At 32.7% G+C, this 24,262-nt stretch overlaps 1 protein-coding gene across 3 annotated transcripts in view; it reads right to left on the reverse strand.

Annotated features, from left to right (window-relative positions):
* Nucleotides 1-24,262, reverse strand: part of LOC128548918 (neurotrypsin-like) — a 114,262-nt gene that overhangs the window by 10,330 nt on the left and 79,670 nt on the right. For 2 of the 3 annotated variants that reach the window (XM_053524608.1, XM_053524607.1), the window contains one exon: nucleotides 1,519-1,675. The exons of the other annotated variant lie outside the window; for it this stretch is intronic. In XM_053524608.1, coding sequence (XP_053380583.1) covers nucleotides 1,519-1,675 — 157 coding nt within the window. The remainder of the gene's footprint in view (nucleotides 1-1,518; nucleotides 1,676-24,262) is intronic. 3 annotated transcript variants of the gene reach the window in all.

Raw genomic sequence — 24,262 nt, forward strand, 5'->3', positions numbered from 1 at the left:
ACTTGACCTTGAGCTACAGGTCTTGGTCTTACATGCGACAAATAAATTTGACATGGTGACTGTTTATGCGAATATATTGACAAGATCAAAATCGAACCTTTCATCTTTAGACCTCTAAGTGTAACTTTGACATTTGAGACAAGGACCTCGGGTCTTGCAAGCGACAGGTCGTCTCCTTAAAAGAAACATTTGTGCCAAGTGAATCCCTCGATGAACGGTTAGGTTAAGTACCCGACATGAAATTGACGCTCTTAACCTGTGACCTCCAGGCTTGCCTTTGTCTCTGAGCTAGTGGATTTTGTGCGTCATATCGTCTCATTATGTGAAATATTTGTGCCAAATAATTTTAATATCCCTTGATAAATAGCAGAGGTATAGGGCCTACATGAAATAGACACTATTCAACTTTGGTCTCAAAGTATGACCTTGACCTTAGGGATCTTGGTTTGGTTTTGATCATGATAGGTCGTCTCATTATGGGGAACACTTGTGCTAAGTATTACAAAATCCCTTAATGAACGACAGAGAATCGGACCGGACACGAAACAGAACCTGTAAATATTTGACACCGTATGACTTTGACCCTTGAGCCAGCAGTCCAAGTCTGACCACGGCACAGTGCATTACTATTATACGTCGTCGCTTGTGAAACATTTTGCGAAGTTATATCAAAATCTCGTCATGGATGACAGAGTGATGGACGTGACATGAAGTGTAACGGAGTGACAGATATATGGACGGAATGATAGACAGATGCAGTCCATTTCTGTCCCATTTTTCTTCGCAAAAGGCTGGGTACACCTAAATGTACAGTAGCGTATCATGACCTCATTAAGGATACAACATTCTTTCGAAAGAGTATGATGAGGAGTCAAACTGACTGTTGACGAAAATATCAGAATACCCGTCTTTTAAATACTTAGTCTGAGCGGAACAAACCAGAATCAAGTACTCTTGTGTGATCTGCTGACAAGGCTAAATAGTTGCTTCGTAGTTGTCTCAAAAACCTACCGCATTTGTCAAAACATTCAAAGCGGGGTGTTCAGATCGTCTGAATCACTGGTGAGGTCAGTTCAATTTAAGCTCTACAGGTAGCAAGATTCTAGTTAGAGGGTCCTTCACTGCAAGTCCCCTTGGATATCAGTAGAATTCCCTGCGATGGTTCAGAAATGGGACCGGGGATCACATGACTACCTCGTAGAAAAAAAATCTAAAGAACACTCTGAAATTACACTGTGCAGCTGAGTATGGCCGTGCTCCAATCTAAGATCCGTTGCACTTCCCAAAAGAAAACTATTGAAATTCTTCTTCCTTTATAGTAGTTTATTAACAGTCCTGTCCCGAAAATTTTAAAGTCGAGAACGACATCGTGATACACTGCTACACATTTAGTTTGTCTTTGTGACGTGTATTTACAGAGAGAAAAAAACGTATTTTAGTCAGTCGATATCATACACTCAGTTTGTTAATTAAACATTCTATAGACCTGACTTATGAAACACAAAGTAATAATCGAACCTTGTCTATGCAAACGAACATCTCTTTCCGCCTTCACCCAGTCATTATGCCTAAAGACGTAATATTCCTTCATATTATCTACGTATATTGAAACGTATTCAAGTAACCAATCAGGATAACTGCCACTACCGTCATGCCCTATCACAACACTGGTAACCTGAAAATAATCCTTAAGGTATTAGATCACTAATAGTAATGTTTACAAAATGGCCTTTGCTTGGTATATTCTGAATGTAACCGTGTTTTGCACTATTTTGCAATTTTTAAACAATTTTACCGTGCCGTTTTTTATAGATTTTGTATAACTTATGGTATCTCCTAAAGCTCAAGTAGAGACAAATTTCAAAGTAATAGCCATTATCGAAAACGCTTGCAGAGAACTCATATTACCAATAATTTTAATAAAAGAAACATCAAACTATTGGTAAACAATTATAAAACACAAAATAAAAATGTCAATATCATTTTTTCTATGGTGCCTCAAGTTAACGGATTTAATGAGACAGAATTCTTACTTCAATATTGAAAAAATAAGGTCGAATGCTGTGTTTCTGTTTTGAATTTTGCTTACTCCATTTAAAAATAACCTTAGGACAGACGTAAAACCTACATAAATTTCTTCCACAATATTATAAATTATTTCTTTAAAATAATTTCATTTATTTCTCGAGACTTAAAATGTTTTTATTTCTAAGGATTGGGTTTAAATGGGCCCTTTTTATTTTCGTTAACTGTTCTCTTTTTATCAATACAGTACGATGTGCAGTTCAGCGAGCCGAGAACCCCACCCATTTTTTTCGATTAAAACAAAAAGCCTGCGTTCCACTTTGCGTCGAAAGGGCAAATAGACCGTTTTTATCACGACGGGACAGAATTACGTTCTTCACATGTCTTTTCATAAAGTAAATTTAAAAGAATCTTAAATTGAGTGCCGCATGCGTGTTAGCCTAAACAAAAGGGCCCGGGGAAAAGGGAAAGGACGAAGGCACAGGCAAATGAAGAGCAAAATCGAAAACAACGGAATATCCCCATAGGACAGGGAGAGAAAAAAAAGGGCCGGCCAGGAACGGGGTGCGAATCAGATCCCTCCATAGACATTGGAGCCGGGGGCCCGGTAATTTGGGAAAACGAATCGAGAAGGGAAGAAACAGACGTTACAAATCATGCTGGGGGGTTTAAAATATTTTGTTTTTTAAGTATTTTTACAGGGTTCGGGTTTTCCAAGCTTGTATGGTTAGAGGAAAATTTAAAGGGAGGGTGTGGCGAGAAGTGATGGGTTTAATTTTTACTGGGCCGTCTGTTGGTCAGCTGTCTAATATTGAACAAAAAGTTACATCGGGGGGGAAGATGCCCCCAAATTAAATCATCCTTCTTTTATCTTCCCGGGGTTCTTACTGGCGGCAATCTGCTTTCCCCCTTGAACAGTTTTTCAGAGATGAATATACAATTTTGGCATTATTGCCGGTCAAAGGGGGCTTTTATTTATCAAAACTTTTTTTTGTAAAAAAGACATTTTGACTGTCACCGAGGGTCGGCTAAAACCCCCGGGCAAATTAATTCTATATGCATGGGAAAGCGTTCATTATTTATGCGGCGACATTCAAAACCCAATCAGTGAAAAGTTCGAAAAGCTTTGTTACATGTACAAGTTTTGCATGGCTTGCACGGGGGCAGTTTCAGTTGCGTCGGGTGTATCCCCCACCCTGGTCTTAAAACATAAGGGGACTTGTGGGGCGAGTGCGGGTTAATGACGCGGGGAAAGGGTTGGGGCGAGACACTCACTGCTTGCAATTACTTCGTTTAAATTAAAAATTTTCCTTTTAATGCCATACTTCGCTCCACATTTGGGAGTGTCGCGTCGTAAACTTTTCTGAAGTTAAAAACCCACACCCCGGGATAATTTTGCAATAAACATTTCAGAGACATTTTAGGGGTCAAGATTGGGGTGGGCCCCCCGGAAGAAGTTCAATGAATTTCGTCTCAGGCCAAAAAAAAAACAATATCGTATAGTTAACTGAAAATTCACCGGTCAAATTTAATATATCGACCTAAAATAACAGCTGTTAAATTTTCTAAAATGGGGTCAACTGGTCAAGGACGTTCATCAAAAAACCAAAACGCATCCCTTTTTAGTACGTTTAATTTTCCTTTCTGCAACAAAACACTGGACTGACACAAAATTTTTTATTTGATACAACACTTCCTTTTGAGGAATCGATAACATTGAAAAAATTTGCTGGGATTTAAAGAACCACAAAACCCCTGATTCTTTTTTATTTCCATGGGGGGAGTTTTACTGATTTGCATGAAAATTTTAAAATTTACAAGTTTTAGTAAAAAGTTGACGGGACAAGATTAGGCCAAAACAATGGTTTAAGATTTAATACAACTAATCAATGTAACAATATGTACAAAATTTATGTATAATTTAAAATTTTCAAACCTTTGGGTTTCTTCGTGTAAAGTAGTCATTCTATGCAGCTTTTATATGTAAGATTGATAAATAATTTTGCATATAAAGCTGTAAAATCATTTATTTTAGAGGGCCTTAAATTACCATCTGGCTGTTATTACTTGTATTTAAAAATGATTTTCAGATTTTTCCGGGGGTTAAAAAAAAAAAAAAAAAAAAAAGGTTACAGGTCTGGGGGGCATTTAAGAATTTTGTGTTGAATAAAACATGAAATCGGGCAAACGCAAAACATCTAGCATTTTAGGGGAGGTTTTTTTTGGGGCTTTAAAAGTATTTAAGGTTTGATACATTGGGAAAAACAAAAGAACAAAGGCAATAATGAGGGAAAATTTTTGGGGTTCAGACTTGTTTGTAGCCCTACAATGGTGACCAAATTCTGACCCACATTCAGAAAGTAAATTATAAAAAAAAAAAACAAAAAAAAAAACATCGTTGTTTCACAAATAATTTTTTTTCAGGACTGCAGATGAAAGGGGATTGTTTCGTCTCTGCTTCATCCGACTCATTCTTTTGTTTTAGCAAGCCTATCCCCATAAGGTTTTAGTTGTTTAGATTTAACAATACTAGATTCTTGCGATATTCCGTCGTATACCCGTTTTTTGGGGGCTATTTTTGGTTTCCCAATCGGGGAAAACTTTTTTTTTTTCTGAAAGTGTTTGGGGGTGAAGGTTTGGATTAATGGTCATTGGTGTCACGCAACGTTGCCTGACACGTGGCATAAATTGGGCATAATTCCCGTAGAATTGTTCTAGCAATTTATTTTTTCCCTTTTATCGGGGAACCGACTTGTCAAAAAAAGAAATCAAATTCAGTGGCGATTATGTTTGGTGCCTCTATAGAATCAAAATTTTTTATTCAAACCAAATCACGTCCCTGGTCGTTTAATGGCATTTAAAAGGGCCTGCTTCCCTTCGAATTGAAAATTTCAAGACTTTCTTTATTTGCAAAAATTTAAAAAATACCATTTTATTTTTTTGGGTGGAAACTCTCCGATTCTTAAAATTTTGTGCACTGTTTTTAAAAGCATTTAAAATTTCGACAATTTAACCGGTAAAAGTTAGCCTATATTTGTGAATACGTCATCATTTATTCATACTAGGTTTAGTGTAAGGGTCCTCATAAAATTTTTTAAAAACCCTTACGGCTTATTTTTCATTATTTTTTATATAGATTTTTTTTAAAGTAATCTATTCGGGTTTATAGGGAATCAAATTCTTCTTGCGTCGGTAAAAAACCAGTTTTATTGCAAATTTTTAACTACGAAAAAGGGAGTTTACAGTTTTTTCACTTTACCCTATTTTGGCAGCCCCTATTAAATTTTTTAAGTGTACTGGTAGATAAAGCGTCGGGGGGACCCGGGTATTTAAGAAGAGGCTGACCTGCTTTTCGGACGTTTTTGGTTATACTTTTAAATAAATCTAAACAAATCAGAAAAGGATTTTATTTTTTTAAAAAATAAAAACAAAACCCATGTGCTTCCCCCATAGTTCATTAATTTACGCGATTCTATAAAAATTTTAAAGATACTATTTTCTTAGGGGAATATCCCCCCGAGTCAAACATTAAAAAAAGCCCAAATATTCAAGCAATTTCTGAAAAAAATTTTCATCGCCCCGACGCTTCACATGCTAAGGTTTTAAATTTTATGAAAAATATTTCACAATTTACACAAATTCAAAAAAAACTTGTGTGTCCCAAAAAGTTGATACAATTTTTATTGATTTGGGTAAAAATTAAGAAATATCCGAAATTACAATTTTTGGGGTTTGAAACATGTATGTATTTTTTTCCCAGATACGGGAAAATAAAACAAAAACTTTTCAGACACTTCTGTGATTAAAGTTCTGAGTCACAAAAAACCCTGACACGAAATTTTTTTTAAAATTTTTTTTTTTAAAAAATAAAATTTTTTTTAAAATTTTTTTTAAAAATTTTTTTTTTTTATTTTTGTCGTACTGATATTCGATTAGAAATTTACAGATCTTTCGTAACCCGCTGATATTTTCGACTCCCGCGATTGGCTGGCCTTGGGGGTTGAAGTTTACCCATATTTTTTTGCGTTCGTTAATTTTTTTTTCGCGCGGATTTATTGCTTTTACTTGAGTTTGCCGCGGTCCAGAGAGCTTTTTTAGAAATGTAAAATTTTAATTTTTTTTGTGTTGATTTTTGGGGGAAAAATTTTTTTCAAAATTATGTGGGGGAAAAAAAAATAAAACAGGGAGCCCGGGGGCATTTTGTTTGTTAAACAGCTTTTACACCGGTGTTGGTACACTCTTGACTTGCTTCGTGGCACGTTTTTGGGGGCGGGGCCCTGGGGGAGTGAGTCTGCTGTCTACTTTTTGGTGTGGGCCTGTGCTGGGTCCGTCGCGGTTTTTAGGGGGCATCGCATCGCGTGTTGTCCTTGCTTGCCCGGTCCCTCTCGCTTGAAGTAGAGCGGCCAAAAACAGCCAACTTAACTTTTCTGTTTTCTCTCTATTGAGCATTTACCTTAGCGTGTAGATAATTAAGTTAGAAATCAAGAATTAAGTCATTTTTTCTCATAAATGGTTTAATTCTTTAAAAAAAATTTTCCGCAAAAAAATGAGATAAATAAAATAACGAAGGTCATTCTTATTTTATGTCGATAATATGGAATAATAAAATTATTTCTTAAAAAAATTTCATTTATTTCTCGAGATTTAAAATGTTTTTAGTTTTCAAGATTTGGGGTTATCGCCTTTTTTTTATTCAGTTGACGGGTTTTCCCTTTTTTCAAAAACGTACTGATTTCTGTTCAGCGAGCCCAGAACACAGCCAGTTTTTCGAAAAAAACAAAAAGCCCGTCGATTTCTCACTTTTCGTCTGAAAGGGGAATAGACCGTTATTATACACGACACGAAACTACTGTTTTTTCTACATTTGTTCGTAAAGAAAACTTACCCCCCCGCCCCCCCCCCTAAAAATTGCTAATGCAAAATTTTTTTTGGTTACCCTTTGTTTTTGGTGAAAGACCTGCATTTTGGGGGAAATTTTTTAGTTTGCTGCTTTGTATTATTTCTTTTTAGGGGACCATTTTTATATGGGATTTATTGAAAATGTCAGTGAGCTGTTGTGCAACGCACTGTGAAGTCTCCCTATCCCAATTAAAATCATACTCAAGAAATTACGAATGAAAAGTTTCGTGAAAAGCCAAGTCGAAGGAACTTCAAAGTCCGTGAAACTTCCTGGAAATTACTTTTGGATAGTTCCCGATTTTTTGGATCAGGTGTATTGTGTTGAAAAAAAAAGCATTCGTGAAGTTTTTAAATGGAAAAGTGTCTTTTTTAGGATACGGAAAATTTAAATTTTGTTTAAGAATTTTTTGTAAAAAAAATATAAGGAAAAGAAAAAACATAAATTGGTATTACTTTAGCTTGGGATTTTTTATTTTTTAAATTTAGCTTTTAGATAAAAAGAAAGGTCCTGGCAAATTTCTGTTTATGTAATTTTATGAAAAGGTAAATTTTCCTTAAATTTTGGGCGTCGCTAAAAATGTTTAAATTTAGGGGTACGAGATATGGGTTAAAAATTGCTAAACAAAAACCGGGTTTTGGGGGTTTGTTTTTTGGCGATTTTTTTTCGGTTTTTGGCCCCCAAAATAGAGAAAAATCATGCGTTTTGGGTGATGAATTTTATTCGGAACATTCATGTAAATTTGCGTTGTCGCTTCAATATGGACCCCGGTCCCTCGTTTTATGAAACTATGTTGCCTTTATCGGGCCTTCACAAAGGGGATTTTGTCTTAAACAGTGCACAAAGGTTTTTTCATTGCAAAAGATGCACTTCATTTAAGGTTGGGTTTACCCGAAGTTGCTTTGGGGCAAGGTTTCGTCCCTTTTGTATGGGGATCTAATTGCTTGCGTTTCGTTTCTTTCTTGTGAAGTGGGTTTTATGCACCCTATAGGTTTTGGTGAGCCCCAGGTTTCTTTGCTTTTTTTTGTAGTGAACTTCTATAGTGAATAAATTACAGTATTGCGAAACCTGGGTTTTGTCTGTAAAGTATCACTTGGTAGGGGAGGCCCAAGTTGCCTTCCTTGTCCCTTGGGTTCACTATTTTTGGTAAAGCCCAAGTTGCGTTGTTTTCCTTGCGATATGAAAGGGCCCCTAATGCATCACAATGGGATGGTAGGCCCTGGTGCTTTTGTCGTAAGCTTCATATAATATTGTGTGGGGCCATTTTCTTGCTTCTTGCAAGGTGAAGTGTGTCTGGGGGGCATCATTGGGTTTTTGTGGTAGGCCCCCTCATCCGTTTTTTTTTTTTACGCTGAAGAATTTGGGGTGTCTCAGAATTTTAACCCTGCCGTTTTCGTGGGCAATAATGCCAAAAATTGTCGTTCTTCCTTTTTTCACAGACATAATCAACAGCTTTCTGCACCGAGTTTTGGTGCAGCTCTTCCTTTGCATCGTTTTGGTTTTTGGGGGAGAATGGTGAGCTAGGTTGCTGTCATACTTCGGGGTGGTCCGGGGCTGGGGGCCGTCTGCGGTTTTTTTGGGGGACGCATCGCGTTGTTGTCTCATGCTTGCGCCTGTCTCCTCCCTTTAAGATAGAGCGGCCCCAAAAACTGCCAACTTAACTTTTCAATGTTTTTTTCAGATCTTTGAGCTTTACCTTGCAAAGTAGAATATATTAATTTGAAACAAGTATTTTAAGTCATTTGTTCGTCATAATGTGTTAATATCTTAAAACTTTAACAAACAAACAATAAAAATAAAATACAAAGAAAAGGTACATGTCTTATTTTATTCCCAGTAATTGGAATAAAAAATTTTAAAATAAAGCAAAATAGATAACTTTATCGCGTTAACTCTATTTTTAAGGATGTTAAAACCCACCCTTTGTTTAAATAGTAAATTTACTTTGAAAACCAAGAAATCGCTTATATTAATAAATTTTCCCTTTTTCCTTTTTATACAAAAATCAAAAAAAAATTAAATGGGGGAAAACCCCTAAAGCCCCCCCCCCCCCCCCCATGGGGGGACCAGATCAGAAAGAAAATGCCTCTTACTGTTTTTACACTACCCCCCAGGTATCATATAAAAACCATGGTTGAACGGGAAAATATCTAACCCCCTTTTTAATCGCCCATTTCTACCAAAAGACGCAGTTCAGTAAAATGGTACTATTGATATAAAAAGTGTAATTTATCTTCCGGTGTACCTGTCACTTTCTTCAATATTTTACTTTGAAAAAAAACGTTAGTTTTTTTTTCAACGGTACACAAAAAAAATTGCAATTCCCCGGTGAATTCCGGGGTTGATTCAACACACTCGGGGTTGGCTGATGTGAAAAATGTAGTCCGTCGTCATTTTATACACGTGACGCTTAAATTTTATATCAGCATAAATGTTTCAAATGAATTAAATAAACGAATAGAGAAACCAAGTAGATTTCAAATTCAAAATCATATACAAGATGAATTTCATCATCATTTCGAGTCTTATCGTAAATCTGTGAATATATTGCATTCTATTTTTGTTTGTTTACATTTCGCTTAACATGTGCACACTGCCGTGACCTCTAGACCGGATGTTCATTAGGGGAGTTCACGCAAGTTTTTTCTGTAACGTTGACTAAAGCATAAAATATGTGAAGCATCTCTGCAATATGGAGTATTGAGACAATGTGACAGGTGCACGAATGAAGATTAATTATCGCTTGTTTAATATCAATAGTACACATTTACTGAACTGCGTATTTTAGGTATGAAATAGGCGATTGAAATGGGTTAGTATATTTTCCCGTTCACGACCATGGTTCTTATATGATACCTAGGGGTAGGGTATAACATGTACAGAGGCATTTTCTTTCTGGTCTGGTGCCAGTGCGCCCCCCTAAGAATTGCAGTAAAGTAGGTTTATGGCAGGCATTGAATACTCTTCAAAAAGGAGGTTCTCTATAAGTGATCTAGTACCTTAAATATAAACTGACTGAGAAATCTGTTGTAATTGAAAATCGTTAACCAATAACGTTATACCATATATTCCGAAATGCCTGGAAAACGCACGATGTCTAGGGTTCTGCATAAATCCGTTGTGAATATTTTAAGTAAAATGTTTGACAGCATGTTCATTTTGAAATCATTGAAATAAGATGTTTAGCGAGAATATCACGTTTTTGACATACGAAGAATACTATGCGATATCTAAGGTGAAAATTATGACAACTCTGTTCCTTACAACCGGCGGGCAAAAAACACTTAATTTATAATATCATAGACTTTTAATCGCGGACTGGCACACGCGGATATTTTAAAAATCCCTTTTAACATTTCGAAGACATGTACTTCATCAAAGGGGTTAATGAGTAACTTTTTTATGTTAAAACATACAACACATAAGGGAACTCAAAACACCCAAATAATACTGCATCTGTCATAGAACTGTTGAAAAGGCACCAACAACTACAATCTAAATAGTTTGACAATTGGGTTTTTATGTAAAAACAAGTATCATTACAATTTTGTTACTTTTTTCCGACCAAACGCCTTTTCACAATACACACTGTTTAGCCTTTTTTTTTTTAAAGAAAAGTGACTTTAGGGCAAGTCAACAACAATTTTAATTAAAACAATGTTGCTACTTGAATTTCAGATTTTGCGGGTGATGTGTTTCCGGCGTGCGTGTATCTTGTGTGTGTGGTACATATATTAAAATATAAAATTTTGCTAATTAAACCTTGTGTTGTGCTGCGGCTGCGTGGGGCTGCGGTGTGTGTGTTTTGCTATATTATATATAAAAATTATTGCAAATTCAATTTGTGTTTTTGCGTGCTGCGTGCGTGGATTTGGCAAAATTTTATAATAAAATTTTTGGCTAATTAACCTTTTGAAAATATATCGCAAAATCCCCAAAACATCTTTGGGGAAATGTTTAAAAAACTGATGGGGTAGAAGCGTTTTTTATTTTCTATCTGATAATTTTGCCGATGCAGTAAGGAATCCTTTGAACGAAATATAACTTTTAACACATAACTTGCTTTATTGCCTAAGGGAAATATCAAATCTCATACCTCTAAAAAAATTTACAGGGACTTGGGAAAAATGTATAATTATTTCATTAATCACTTTTTTTAAAAAAAAATGTTTTTCTATTAAAAACATCTTTGCTATCGTTTGACAAATCCAAAAAGTTTAAAGAAAATTTTCAGAAAAGAAAGCCCTTTCCAAAAACGTCATTTTTGGAATTTAAAAATTAAAAATAATTTTGTAAGCTTTTTAAAAACGCCGAATCCAACACAGTTACGAAGATTACGCACTGCAACTTAATTAAAATTTAAAATTTATTAACTTCATTATATAATTTATTATTTTTTTTTCTTATTGCCAAACTCCTAGTACGGCGGGGGTAAGCGTTTAAAAAATTTTTTTAACCAACTAGGATAAAAAAAAACATTTTCGAAAAAGGAGCAAACCAAATTTTAATTTAATTAAAAGACAAAAAGCTTTAAAGTATAAAAGCCGATATAAAAAAAAAAACGACAGATTTGTCAATACCCACCTTGACATTCCAAAAGGGAACTAATTTTGTCAAGACAAAATCAAATAATTTTATTGAAAAAAACTCAGGGGAAATTTTCAGAGAAAAAATTTCAAATTAAAATAATATAAAAAAAATTTAAATTTAAAAAATTTTAAAGAACCTTGCGTGCCAAAAACTTCCTTATGTCTTTAAAACATACTTTAAATCCAATGAATAACTTCATTTTTTTTCGAGATTTTTTTTTAAAAAAAAATCAACAATTTTGCTTTTTTTTAGAAAAAAGGGAAACAAATTTTGAGAAAATTTTTTAAAGAATTGATGTGTAAACAACAATCTTTTTTAAAAGGGTTTATTTTCTACCAAAATACAGAAAAAAACTTTTCAGAAAAATATCAAGCATTAATTTTGGGCTATTTCAAAGGAAAAAGGGGGAAACAATTTTTAAAAACAAAATTTTGGTTTGTTACCTGATATTGACTTGATTTTATACCCTTTTTAACTTTTTCAATTCCGATGCAATAACCCTTTTTTTTCAAAGAAAACATTATCTTTTTTAAAAAAAATCTTCAAGAAAAAACGAAAATATTTTGTCTGAAGACTTTAAGTTTAGAACTTGGTTTTTAACTTTCTCAAAGTTGGGGGAAAAATTTTAATCAAATGCATGATAGTTTCAGAAATATAAAAAACTGCAATTTTTGGAGTTTTCGATGAAAAATGACAACAATTTTCCCAAAAAAAAGGGAGATTTTTGGAACATTTTTTTTAACTTGTGTATAATCCCACATTTATGTTTGTTTCAACTGTATATATGTACTGGTTTCCCAAAAAGAACAAGGGGACGGGGGGGGACAAACGGGGGAGGGAACGGACAATGTTTCTATAAAGCAGCAAAAAAATCCAAAACCCAAAACTTGTGGGGTACAAAGAACATTGTTTCTAGGGGTTAAAAACGACCCTCCCAATTTTAAAAATCTAACTCAAAAATACTCGGTGAATCAATAAAACAAACCAACATATGCGCTTTTTAATAAAAGCAAAAATGTAAACATTAATCAATTTAAAGGGAAAAAAAGAATATTCTGTTTTAAGGGGAAAAATTAAAATTTCCAATAAAGCGCTTTTGACCATCCCGTAAAAGGCGGGTTTGATTTTTATCCACCATATAATATAAATCTAAATTAAAATAAAGTTATTTCTGTTTTTTAGACAATAAAATAAAAAAAATCATTTAAAGAGAATTTAAAATTTTTAGGGAATTTTGGGGCTAAAAATTTTTTTTGAAAAGCAAAAAAACAATTTTTTTTTTTATTAAACTTTTTTTTTCACAGTAAGCGTCTTTTAATTGTCCCCCCTGGACCAATGATATCAAAAAAACGTGAAATACAGGCAAAAAAAATTTCTGTTCACATCAAAAAAAACCCAAACCACCCACGTAACATTTAATTTTTATACAGATAATAATAGACTCATGCTGTTTTTTCAAACCATTAAGCTTGGACTAATATAAAAGGGAGGTTTTCTGAATCTTTGGCCTTTGCAAAAAATTTTCAATCGAGGCAAAACAAACTACAAAAACCCCTTTTTTTTCTTTTAAAAAGTATTTTGGGGAACATTAGGGGGAATTTTTGAGCGAAACACACGCGAATAAGAAAAAAGAAAGGACAACATGCTGTAACTAAATATTTCCTTGTAAAATTTTTTAAAAAGTAACTTTCCCTTTTGAAAAAAATTACCAACCTTTTTCAAAAAGGGGCGGGGACCCCATGACAATCGTTTATGACACATTATGTCCATTTTAAGGGCCAATGTCCTTTTTGTTTTAAATGTTTCATTTATATCTAAAATATTGTACGTCATATCCAGCCACCAACTTTCTGGTTCCAAGGTTTTTAAATTCGCTTTGGTCTGCTGCCTTTTTTTTCCTTTTTTGCAAGTTTTCGAATTTAAGCTTTTTTTACAAAATTGGGTTCCCTTTTAATCAAAATTCAAAAAAGCATTCATATATTTAAAACGGGTCTGTTTTGGGAAAAATAATGAAAATCCAAAACCAAATCTTATTTCCAACGCAAATTCAAAAAAAACAGGGAAAAGCCGTTTTAAACGTCACGGGGGACAAATCCAAATTTGTAATCAGAAACGTCTGCAAAATCTTACGGATTTTTAAAAAATTGAAACGTCACAATTTAATTTCAAAATTTGGGGAAAACCCTGAAAAAGATAAAAAAAACATTTGAATTTTTCAGATACCCGACCAATAAAAAACACATACTCTGAACATTTTTGTTTTTCCGGGATTTACCGAACTTGGTAATCTGCGAAAATTCAGAAATCAACGAAATAATTTTTATTTGCGCAATGTTTTCAAAATTATTTTTTGAAACCAGTAACAAAAAAAATTTGGCTAATAAGTCAATAGCATTTTATTTTGTTTTGAACATTAATTTACTTTTCGGACAAAAGGAAAAACTTTAGTCACCATTTCATATGTGCAAACTTATTACCGAACCCGCCGAAGCGTTATTCCTTTTTGTGTTTAATGAGATACCGTGAAGAAAACTGTTTTAACGATTTCACAATTACACTTTAAAATTTGCAGATTACATCGAATTGGTCATATCAAATGTTTGAAAACGAACAACCTTTGAAAAAAGGACAATCTAAGGAATACACACACGAGTCAAAAAAGCGAATTTTTTACTTTTTCACCCTCTAAAAAACCTGTCACATACTGAAATGAAATTCAGTTTTTTGTTAAAAAAAAATAAAAAAAAACATGCTTTTTTTTAATTAATCTTGATAAATCAATTTCTTAAAAATGTAATTTATTTTTACTCTTGTCTGTAAAATTGAAAAACAACTCCAAAAACATTAATAATCAATATAATTTCCATTTGAGGGTTAAATAGACTTGAAAATACAAGAAAAATTTAATTTTTTGAATTTTATTTTTCCCACCAAAAACATCCAATTTTCGTAGTTTTTAAAAACCCCGAACAAATGGCCTCCGAATATCATTCAAGCAACATAAAAAGTTCTAGCAAAACAAACCATAAAAGTTTTTCAGCCAATTTGTAATTTAAAGGGGTTTACATGATCTTTTCATATTTAAATTATAAAAGTTGAAAAATATAAATTCAAACCGCCGAATTTTACATTTTTTTCAAAAGAAAAAAATTCAAGGAAAGTCACTAAAATTTAAAATTTTTTTTTATTTACATTTGCCTTTTCTTTTCGAAACATAAAAATTTACTTTCTTTTACTACTAAACAAGACAAATTTTACCGCGTCCTTATACCATAAATGACGTCGACATCAAACTTTTTTTACACTATTAATTTTCATTTTATTTAATGGCTTTAAACCTCCCACGACGTCAAACAGTGAAAACATTTTTTTTTAAACCCTTAGGTTTTTTAAATAAAAGAATCTTTTTATAATTTGAATTTCAACAATCAAAAATAGGGTTTTTTGGAAAAAAAAAACAAATTTTAAAACAAAAGAAACCAGAATAAAGACAACAGGGCCCAAATTTTAAAAAAAAAACTTAAACTCTTGTAACCAACACTCAATTCCACTTTTTAAAAATTTTTGTTTTATTTAGATTATCTTTATTGTACATTATCCCCAAAATGGGGAAGGACATGGTTAAAACTTTATCGGTTTAGACATATTTAAAAATCGACTTTTCTTATTGAATTTTTTTTTATATTTGGGCAGGGTTCTAAAACAACAATATCCAACACTGAAAACATTTTTTACATAAAAAATGGGGTTTTAAATTTCTTTTGGGAAAGATTTGACTGTAGAAAAAAGAAATAAAAAACATATTACAAACAAGACTTCACCCACTGCCACCTTCCCTTTTACCGTACCCCAAAATCATAGGAAAAATCAATAATACTACAACTTAAGTTTAAAGGGTCCTGGGGAAGTTTCGCGGAAAGGCCTTCTGAAAACTTTCGTTGCCCCTGGACCTACCTTTGACCTTGACCCCAAACGTCAGTAAGATGGTGTACTCATAATCTTCACAGAAAACTTAAGGGTCCTGGGTGAGGGTTCCATAAAGTCCTTCTAAAAAAATTACTTTGGCCCCCTGTGACCTTTCCATTGCCCTGAAACCCCCAAGTCAGTAGGATGGTCACTTTTAAAACATCACATTAAATTTTAAAGATCCTGATCAGTGTTCGCGAGAAAGGCCTTAAACAAAAATTTAACTTTGCCCTGTGACCTTGACCTTTGACCTATGATCCCAAATCATATTGGTGTACTCAATAAGACATCACTTGAAATTAAAGACCGGGTGCATGTTCGCGAAAAAGGCCTTATCAAAAATTTAACGTTTGACGAAGAACGAAAGAACAACGAACTAACGAGGGACCGAAAACAATATCCCTCCCTTCGGGGAATAAAAAAAACCTTTAAAAACAAAATGCATTCATTTATATTACACTGAATTTTTTTTTTAAAGCTTTGTTCCTCATATTAACATCCTGTATAATGTAAATTTTGGGTTTTTTTTTTAAAAATTAAAACCCAATAATTTGAACATCAATCAAATTTTTTTTACCATCTATTTTAAATTTTATGTTTGTTTGTCTTTTGCTACTTTAAAGGGGTTTTTAAAATTTTTAAATTTTTTAAGTTTTATAATAAAACATCACTAATTTTTTAATGTTTATTAAAGTCCAAACATTTGTTTTTAAGCTCTTCTTTTTATAATTCCCTTTAACTATTGAGGAAAAACTTGAAAAAAAAAGACATACCTAATTTCTTTCCTCTTAAATTTTGATAATTTCAAAACTCATAAACACCAACTACTAAAAACCCCCCCTTGGGGGTGTTTTTAGCGGGTACTCGTATATCATAAAACAACTATAAAATTATAAACTGTAAAAAAAAAAACTTATGAAAAAAGGGAAAATTTACTTTCAGTTGCTTATGTATATTTTTATGCACAAAAAAATGTTGTTTATTTCTGTCCCCCATTTTTTTCCAATTTTTAATAGACAACCTTTCATTAATTAAATCTGCCCAAAAAACAAAATACATAATCAAATCTGAAATAAAATTTAAATGCGGGACAAATTTAAATTCCGAAGATACACACTAGGTGGCATTGAATATCCCATTATATTTAAAAACAGAAAAAAGAAGGTTTTAAAAAAATCCTTTAAAATTTAAAAGCAAATAACATAAAAAATGGGGGAAAAAAAACAGGACGGGGGAAATTTTTTTTTAAAAAGACATTTGAAACCTTTCTCAACGGGAATTTAAAATTGTGGGCATTGGTATAAATCAAAAACACCTTTGCTACACCCTTTATCAAAAAAAAAGGGCGATCCATCTAGTGCAAAGGTAAAAACATAAATATGTTACCAGAAATGGTTTAGAACACTTTAGAAAAAAACAACTATTTTTCTAAAAAAAAACAATCTTCTTTGAGGACCCCCCCTAGACCTTTAAAAAGGGAATTTACTAAATCCTTAACTTAGCTTTAGGGGCAAATTAAGCACAAAAACACCAAAAAGCTATGTCTGACTTGTGCATTTTTGTCTCAGATGTATTATGGAACATTTCCAACCTCACAGCAAAAAATGGGGGCAAACACTTGTATAAGTTTTGACATTTCTATAAATGCAAAAGCTCCTTGAAAATCTATCAAATGTCAGTATATCCACATGAAAAAAAAACGGGCCAGGCTTACAAAAAAACTTGAAAATAAAAATTATCTGGGAAAAACTTAGACGTTTTTTCATTTCGACTTTCTAAAAACCCCCAAAGTGCTCCCGATTCCCTACTTTACTTTTATCCTTTTGAATTATTGCAACTTTAAAACCGGGAAAAGAATTTATTATTAGTAGAGATGAATTACTGCTAATCACATTTACAAAATCTATTGACCATTTGCCTAACAAAATATTCCTTTTCAACATGTTCTCTGGACATATTAAAAATATTTAAAAACACTTATAAGTTTGCGGAAACATAATTAGGGATCACACTGAACTTATACAAATACAGGACTGTTTAGATACAATAATTTTTTACTTGCTTTTCACTCGAATGACCACATTTTTTCAACAAAAAAATGTTTAAAGTTTTTTTCCACGGAAAAATAAAAACGACCAGCCACTTTGTAAATTAACATCGTTGGAACCGGAATTGTTGTGGAAAAAATTTTTAAATATGAAAGAAATAATAAAAAAAAAAAAATTCCTCCTAACACAGGGCGGCCAAAAAGGGTGAGCAAAATTATCGAAAACAATTTCACGTGATCATCCCCCCGAAAAAATGTATACTTTTTAAAATGTTCAATGTTTAGGGAATCTAAAATTATAGAAGACTATTTTAGATAATTTACAAATTCATGTTTTCTAATCAAAAGATCGCTTTACCTTGTGGCTTTTTGTTTTATTTCGTATATTTTTTTTATCATTTACATGTTGGGGGTCTTTTGTCCTCCCATTTATCTCATCCATTTATTCATATTTTTCCCACTTTCATTTATTTATTATTCATATTCACTTATTTTCATCCATAATTTTCATTTCATCACCATATCCTATAGAGTCTAATAACTAACATGTATCTAACATAGGTGACGGGCCTCCGTTATTCACCTAACCGCCAATTGTTCGTTACGCACGCGCACACCATAAAGTTTTATACGTGAAATTAAATCTTTCGCTCAATTTCTCTTTTTATTTTCGTTTGCTGCCCCTTTTCAGGTGACATCACATTTATTATCTAAACAACCCTTTTTCATTTTGCTATTCATCATTTTTCATATTTCCAAAATTTAAATTATGCTTGTTTTAATGCCACACCAGAAAACAAAAAACAAGAACTAAAAATTTTTCGTCCATTTTTTTATTTGGCTTTCGTCCCCTTCGTCACTTAACAGACCTAAAGAAACCAACAATCCCGACTAAATAAACGGGTTTAAAATACAGTTTTCTTTATTCACTGTTGCATGTTTTATTTGTCAAATATTATTTTCTGGGCCCTTTTTCCCATCAATCACTATTTTTATTTTGTTTTGATGCTTTTTTTTTGTCATTGGTTTTTAAGCCCCAAAACCGCTCTGTAATTTCCCCCCCCCCCCCCCCCCTCCCCCCCCCCCCCCCCCCCCCCCCCAACACCACACTTTTTTCCCCAAACCCCCTTTTTCTTATTTGGGTATATTAATAAAACGTGTTGGATTTTAAACAACCCTCTACAATATTTTTCCGTTTTCAACTCTTTTTTTTTGGGCCCACTTTTTGAGCATTCTCACTGTGCTTTGGGGGGTTATGGCCCCGTAAATCCACCTTACATTTATTTTTTTGTTAGGGGAGGCTTTTTCTTCGTCTACTACCAAAAATTTTTGTTTTAAGTTTTGTTTGGTAGGCAGTGCATTTCTATCGTCTCATCCAAAATTTTCGTGGGGAAGTTTGTTTGGGGAGCATGATTTTTTTTTCGTCTACATTCCATACATCACGATCTAAGTTTTGATTTGGGTAGCATTTATTTGTCTACTCTACTATCCTAAATTACAGGTAACGTTTTGTTTTGGGGGTAAGTTGTTATTTTCTATCTCTACATGTCCATACATTTACTTTTAAGGGGTTTTTTTGGGGAGGGAGAATGTGTCTATCGCCTGATCCAAAACTTCACTATTTAAGCTTTTTTTCTGGCAGCAAATTTTTTTGCTTCGTCTACATTCCATAATTCACATTGTTTTAAAGTTTTTGGTACATGAATTCCCTTTTCGGCCCTTTGATCCAAAAATTTACAGGGATAACTTTTTTTCTCGCTAGGCAATTCTTTTCTACCGCTCTACAATACAACTTTGGGATTTTTTCTTTCGATACATCCTAATTTTACTATAAATTGTAACTTTTTTTTGCTCATTATTTGTCTATCGTTTTGACTTCCATACATTTGGATTAGGCTATCTTACTATCAAAATTTCTATATAAGGGTTTTTTTTTCTAGGGGTGTATTGTCTTCGCACTATATATAAATTTTAAATTTTAAAATTGTTTCGGGTAGGGGTGCATGTTCTATCCTTCTATCAATAAATTTTTATTGTAAGTTTTGTTTTTTACTAGGCATGTATTTTTTTTATCGCTACATGTCCAAATATTCACTGTTCAAATTTGATTTGGGTACAGTGATTTGTCTACGTCTACTATAAAAATTTAAAGTTTTAAGTTTTGTTTCGGCTAGGGAATGCATTTCTATCGTTCTACAAAAAATTTACTATTTTTAAGGTTTGTTTTACTAGCTTTTTTTTTTTTCTCCACATTCCAAACAAACATTCAAAAGGTTTTGATTTTGCTAGGGATTTTTTGTCTATCTCTACTAAACCCCAAATGTACAACGTAAATTTTATTTTTTTGGCTTATTTGTTTTGTCTATCCCATTCCCATACATTCACGTTTAAGGGTTTTTAGGTAGCATGCATGTTTACCTTTTTCCAAAATTTACTATTATAACTTTTTTTGGCTAGGGATGTATTTCTCTATCTCTCTACATTCCATACATTTGGGATTTTGGGTACTCTACTGGGCCCTAATTTTTCTATTTAAGCTTTATTTTGGGCCCCAGGTATTTTTCATTTCGCTAATTCCATAATTTGATTTCTATCGTCACTTTTTTTAAATTTGCTATTTAAAATTTTTTTTGGCTAGGGAGTGTAATTGTATCCTCTTTTATCCAAAGATACTTTTAAAAGGTTTTTGGGACTGTTATTTTCACGTTTAATATAAATTTTTCGTTTAAGCTGTTTTTGGGTATATGCATGTCTACGGGTACTGTCCATACATTCACAATTAAGGTGTTGCTTTGGGGACAAAACAGTGTCTATCCTTTATCAAAAATTATTCAAAAAGCTTTTTTTCTTTGGGGTTTTTTGGGGGGGGACCCCTTTTTTTAACAGATTTCATCATGAACGGGGGCAGTTTTCCTAACCATGTTCCTGATCTTACCGTACATACCTTTCTCCGCAAGTAACTGCCAACTTCCCCAAAAGAATCAGAGGTTGGACTAAGGTTCAACACAATGTCGTTTATCAAATAGTCCGGAGAACAACGCCCACCCAGGGTCGAACTCACACCCCCGGGTCCTAACCCCAAAGCTCTTTCCACTGACTAAGCGGGGGCTCTTTTTTTCTGGCTAGGCAATATATTTGTCATCGTCCTCATATCAAACATCGGTTTTGGCTACGGTACAAAAAAATTTACTATTGTAAGGGTTTTTTTTTGGCTACATGTATTTGTCACCGCTACCATATATAATTTAAGTTTTAAGGGTTTTTTTTCGGGTAAAGTGCATGTTCTACGCTTTTTCAAAAAAATTTACATTGTAAGGGTTTTTTTTTGACTAGGGAGGGATTTTTTATCGTCTACATGTCCAAACATTCACTGTTCTAAGGTTTTGATTTTGCTAGGCAGTGTATTTGTCTATCGTCTACTATCCATAAATGTACAACGGTAAGATTTTGATTTTCTGGCTAAGTTGTGTATTTGTCTATCGTCTACATGTCCATACATTCACAGATGTAAGGTCTTTAATTCATAAATTTACTATTATAAGGTTTTGTTTTGGCTAGGCAGTGTATTTGTCTATTGGCGTCTACATATCCATACATTCGATATTTGGCTATCGTCTACTAGCCATAATTTTACTATTGTAAGCTTTTATTTCGGCCAGGCAGTGTATTTGTCTATTGTCATCTACATGTCCATACATTTGGTATTTGGCTATCGTCTGCTATTCATAAATTTGCTGTTGTAAGGTTTTGTTTTGGCTAGGCAGTGTATTTATATCTCGTCTTTTATCCATAAAGATACTGTTGTAAAAGGTTTTTGGCTATGCTGTGTATTGTTTAATCGTCTGCATATATAAATTACTGTTGTAAGGTTTTGTTTTTGGGTAGGCAGTGTATTTGTCTATCGTCTACTATCCATAGATTTACTGTTGTTAGCTTTTTTTGGCTAGGCAGTGCATGTGTCTATCGTCTACTGTCCATACATTCACAGTTTTAAGGTGTTGGTTTGGGTAAACAGTGCATGTGTCTATAGTATTTTATCCATACATTTATTATTATAAGCTTTTGTTCTGGCTAGGCAATATATTTGTCTATCGTTTTCTACATATTCATACATTCGGTATTTGGCTATCGTCTACTATCCATAATTTTACTATTGTAAGCTTTTATTTTTGCCAGGCAGTGTATTTGTCTCTTGTCGTCTACATGTCCATACAATTGTTATTTGGCTATAGTCTACTATTCATAAATTTACTATTGTGAGGTTTTGTTTTTGGCTAGGCCGTGTAATTGTCTGTCGTCTATTATCCACAAAGATACTGTTGTAAGATTTTGGCTATGCTTTATATTTGTCTATCGTCTGCTATATATAAATTTACTGTTGTAAGGTTTTGTTTTGGCTAGGCAGTGCATGTGTCTATCGTCTACTAATTCTATCCACAAATTTACTATTGTAAGGTTTTGTTTTTGGCTAGGCCGTGTAATTGTCTGTCGTCTATTATCCACAAAGATACTGTTGTAAGGTTTTGGCTATGCTTTATATGTGTCTATCGTCTGCTTTATATCAATTTACTGTTGTAAGGCTTTGTTTTGGCTAGGCAGTGCATGTGTCTATCGTCTACTAATTATATCCACAAATTTACTTTTGTAAAGTTTTTTTTTGGGCGGGCATGATTGCTATCTCTACACCATAAATAACGTTGTAAGCTGTCTTTCTACATGTTTGTCCCTTTTCCTATTTCCCATAATCACAATGTAAATGTTTTTTGGGTAGGCAATGCTGGTCATCGTTTTATCGAAAAATTTAAAATAAAGCTTTGTTCTCTGGGCAATATATTTGTCAACGCCCGCTACATATGGGTATTTTGGCTATCGTTACTACCATAATTTTACTATTATAACTTTTATTTTGCTAGACTTTTTAAACGTCGCACATTTCCATAAAATTTGGTATTTGGCTTTTACTATTCAAAAATTACATTAATTGTTTTGGCCCTTTGTAATTGTCTGTCGTCACTATCCAAACATTTATCTATTTTGGGTTTGTTTTTGGGCTACAGTGTAATTGTCTGTCGCTACTATCCACTTTTACTATTGGGGGGTTTTTTTTGGCTGGGCAGTGTAATTTTTTTTCGTCAACATCCCAATTTACATGTAGGTTTTTTTTTGGCTGGGCATTAATTGTCTGCGTCTACTATCCTAAATTCTAATTGAATTTTTTTTGCTGGGCAGTGTATTTCTTCTTACTATCCTAAATTTACATTGAATTTTGTTTTGGCTACATTAATTCCCTGCGTCTACTACCAAAAATTTTTTACTATTTAATGTTTTTTTTTGGGCTAGGCATGAAATTGTCTTCCCTCTACTGTCCAAAAAAGTACTAATGCCCATTTTGGCTACAGTGTATTGTCGTCGTCTACTTTCATACTTTACTTTTTTATATAATTTTTTTTTTCAGTTTTCAACATTTAAAAAATATATATTTGGACAAATTTTTTTTAACAAAAATACAAAACATTATTTTAGGGTCACTAAATAAAACAAACATTTGTAGAAAATTGTTTCAAAAGAAGACTTTTCTATATATATATTTTTAATGAAAAAATTAGAGAACAAAAATGTAAGAGAAAAAATAAAGAAAAAAAATAGATGTGGGGATTTTTAGATCGCTCCAAACCAATAATTGCAAAAATTTAACGGTTATTTATAACAATCATAAAAATCAATTTATAAGCAATTTTTCTGAAAGTATCTTTTAATAAATAAGAATAAAAAAAGAAAGATATTTTTTTTATTATTATTAAAAAAGCCAACACATCTAATCATACCCAAAACCAAACCCAAATTTGATATTAGTTGGTTTTTTCCCCATTTGATAATGCAAATTCTTTTTTAAGTTTTACCCTGATTTTTAAATAAAAATTAAACGTCAAAACCGGGGGGGGGGGGTTTTTTTCTATTTTTGGTTTTTTAAAAATTAAATTTTCATTAGAAAAATTAAAAAAGTTTATCACATTTTTCTTTTTTAAAGGGGAAAACCAAAATGACAACCTCTAAGCTAAATTGTATTTTGAATTTTTCTTTCAAAAAAATATTATTTTTTTCCCATATTTTGTACACGTTACACTCCCAAACAAATTTCTAAAGTTTCAACATAAAATTCCAAAATAACAAAAATTGATTCTTTAATTTGTTTTTTAAATAAGTTTTTTTTTTTGGGGAGAACTCACAAGTTTGTTTTGTTTTTTTTTTATCTTTTGTTGCTTTCCCTGTTTTTGCAGAAAAATTTTACCAACAAGAGGGGGTTCTCTATAAAAACGCTGACCATTCTTTTCCGACTTAATTATTTTTTGGTCCTTTCTTATTTGCTTCGTAAATATTTTTTTGGTTTTTTTTTGCTTTCTTTTTTCTTTAAGTAATTCATTTCTGTAGAAAATTTCTCTTTTTAACACCTTTTAACAGTTTGTGGAATGCTTGATGTAAATTGGACCGAATTGTCTTTTTTTCTATTTTATAAAAAAATTTTAAATTTCGTCAAAAGTATAGGGGCCTTTTTTTTCTTAATCAAATAAATGTTCCAATGCTTTTTTCCCCTGTTCGTACCAGTTTTTTATAAAAAATGTTTATTTTCAAGTTTTTATCTTGTTTTTTCCATATTACCTTTTTACTTTGCTCTTTTTGTTTCCGTAATTAATATTTACCCAAGCCGTTAAAAATCTTTCAAAAAAATTTTGGTTTCA

Source organism: Mercenaria mercenaria, chromosome 15 (genome assembly GCF_021730395.1).
Source record: "Mercenaria mercenaria strain notata chromosome 15, MADL_Memer_1, whole genome shotgun sequence".
Classification (NCBI taxonomy): Eukaryota; Metazoa; Mollusca; class Bivalvia; order Venerida; family Veneridae; genus Mercenaria; species Mercenaria mercenaria.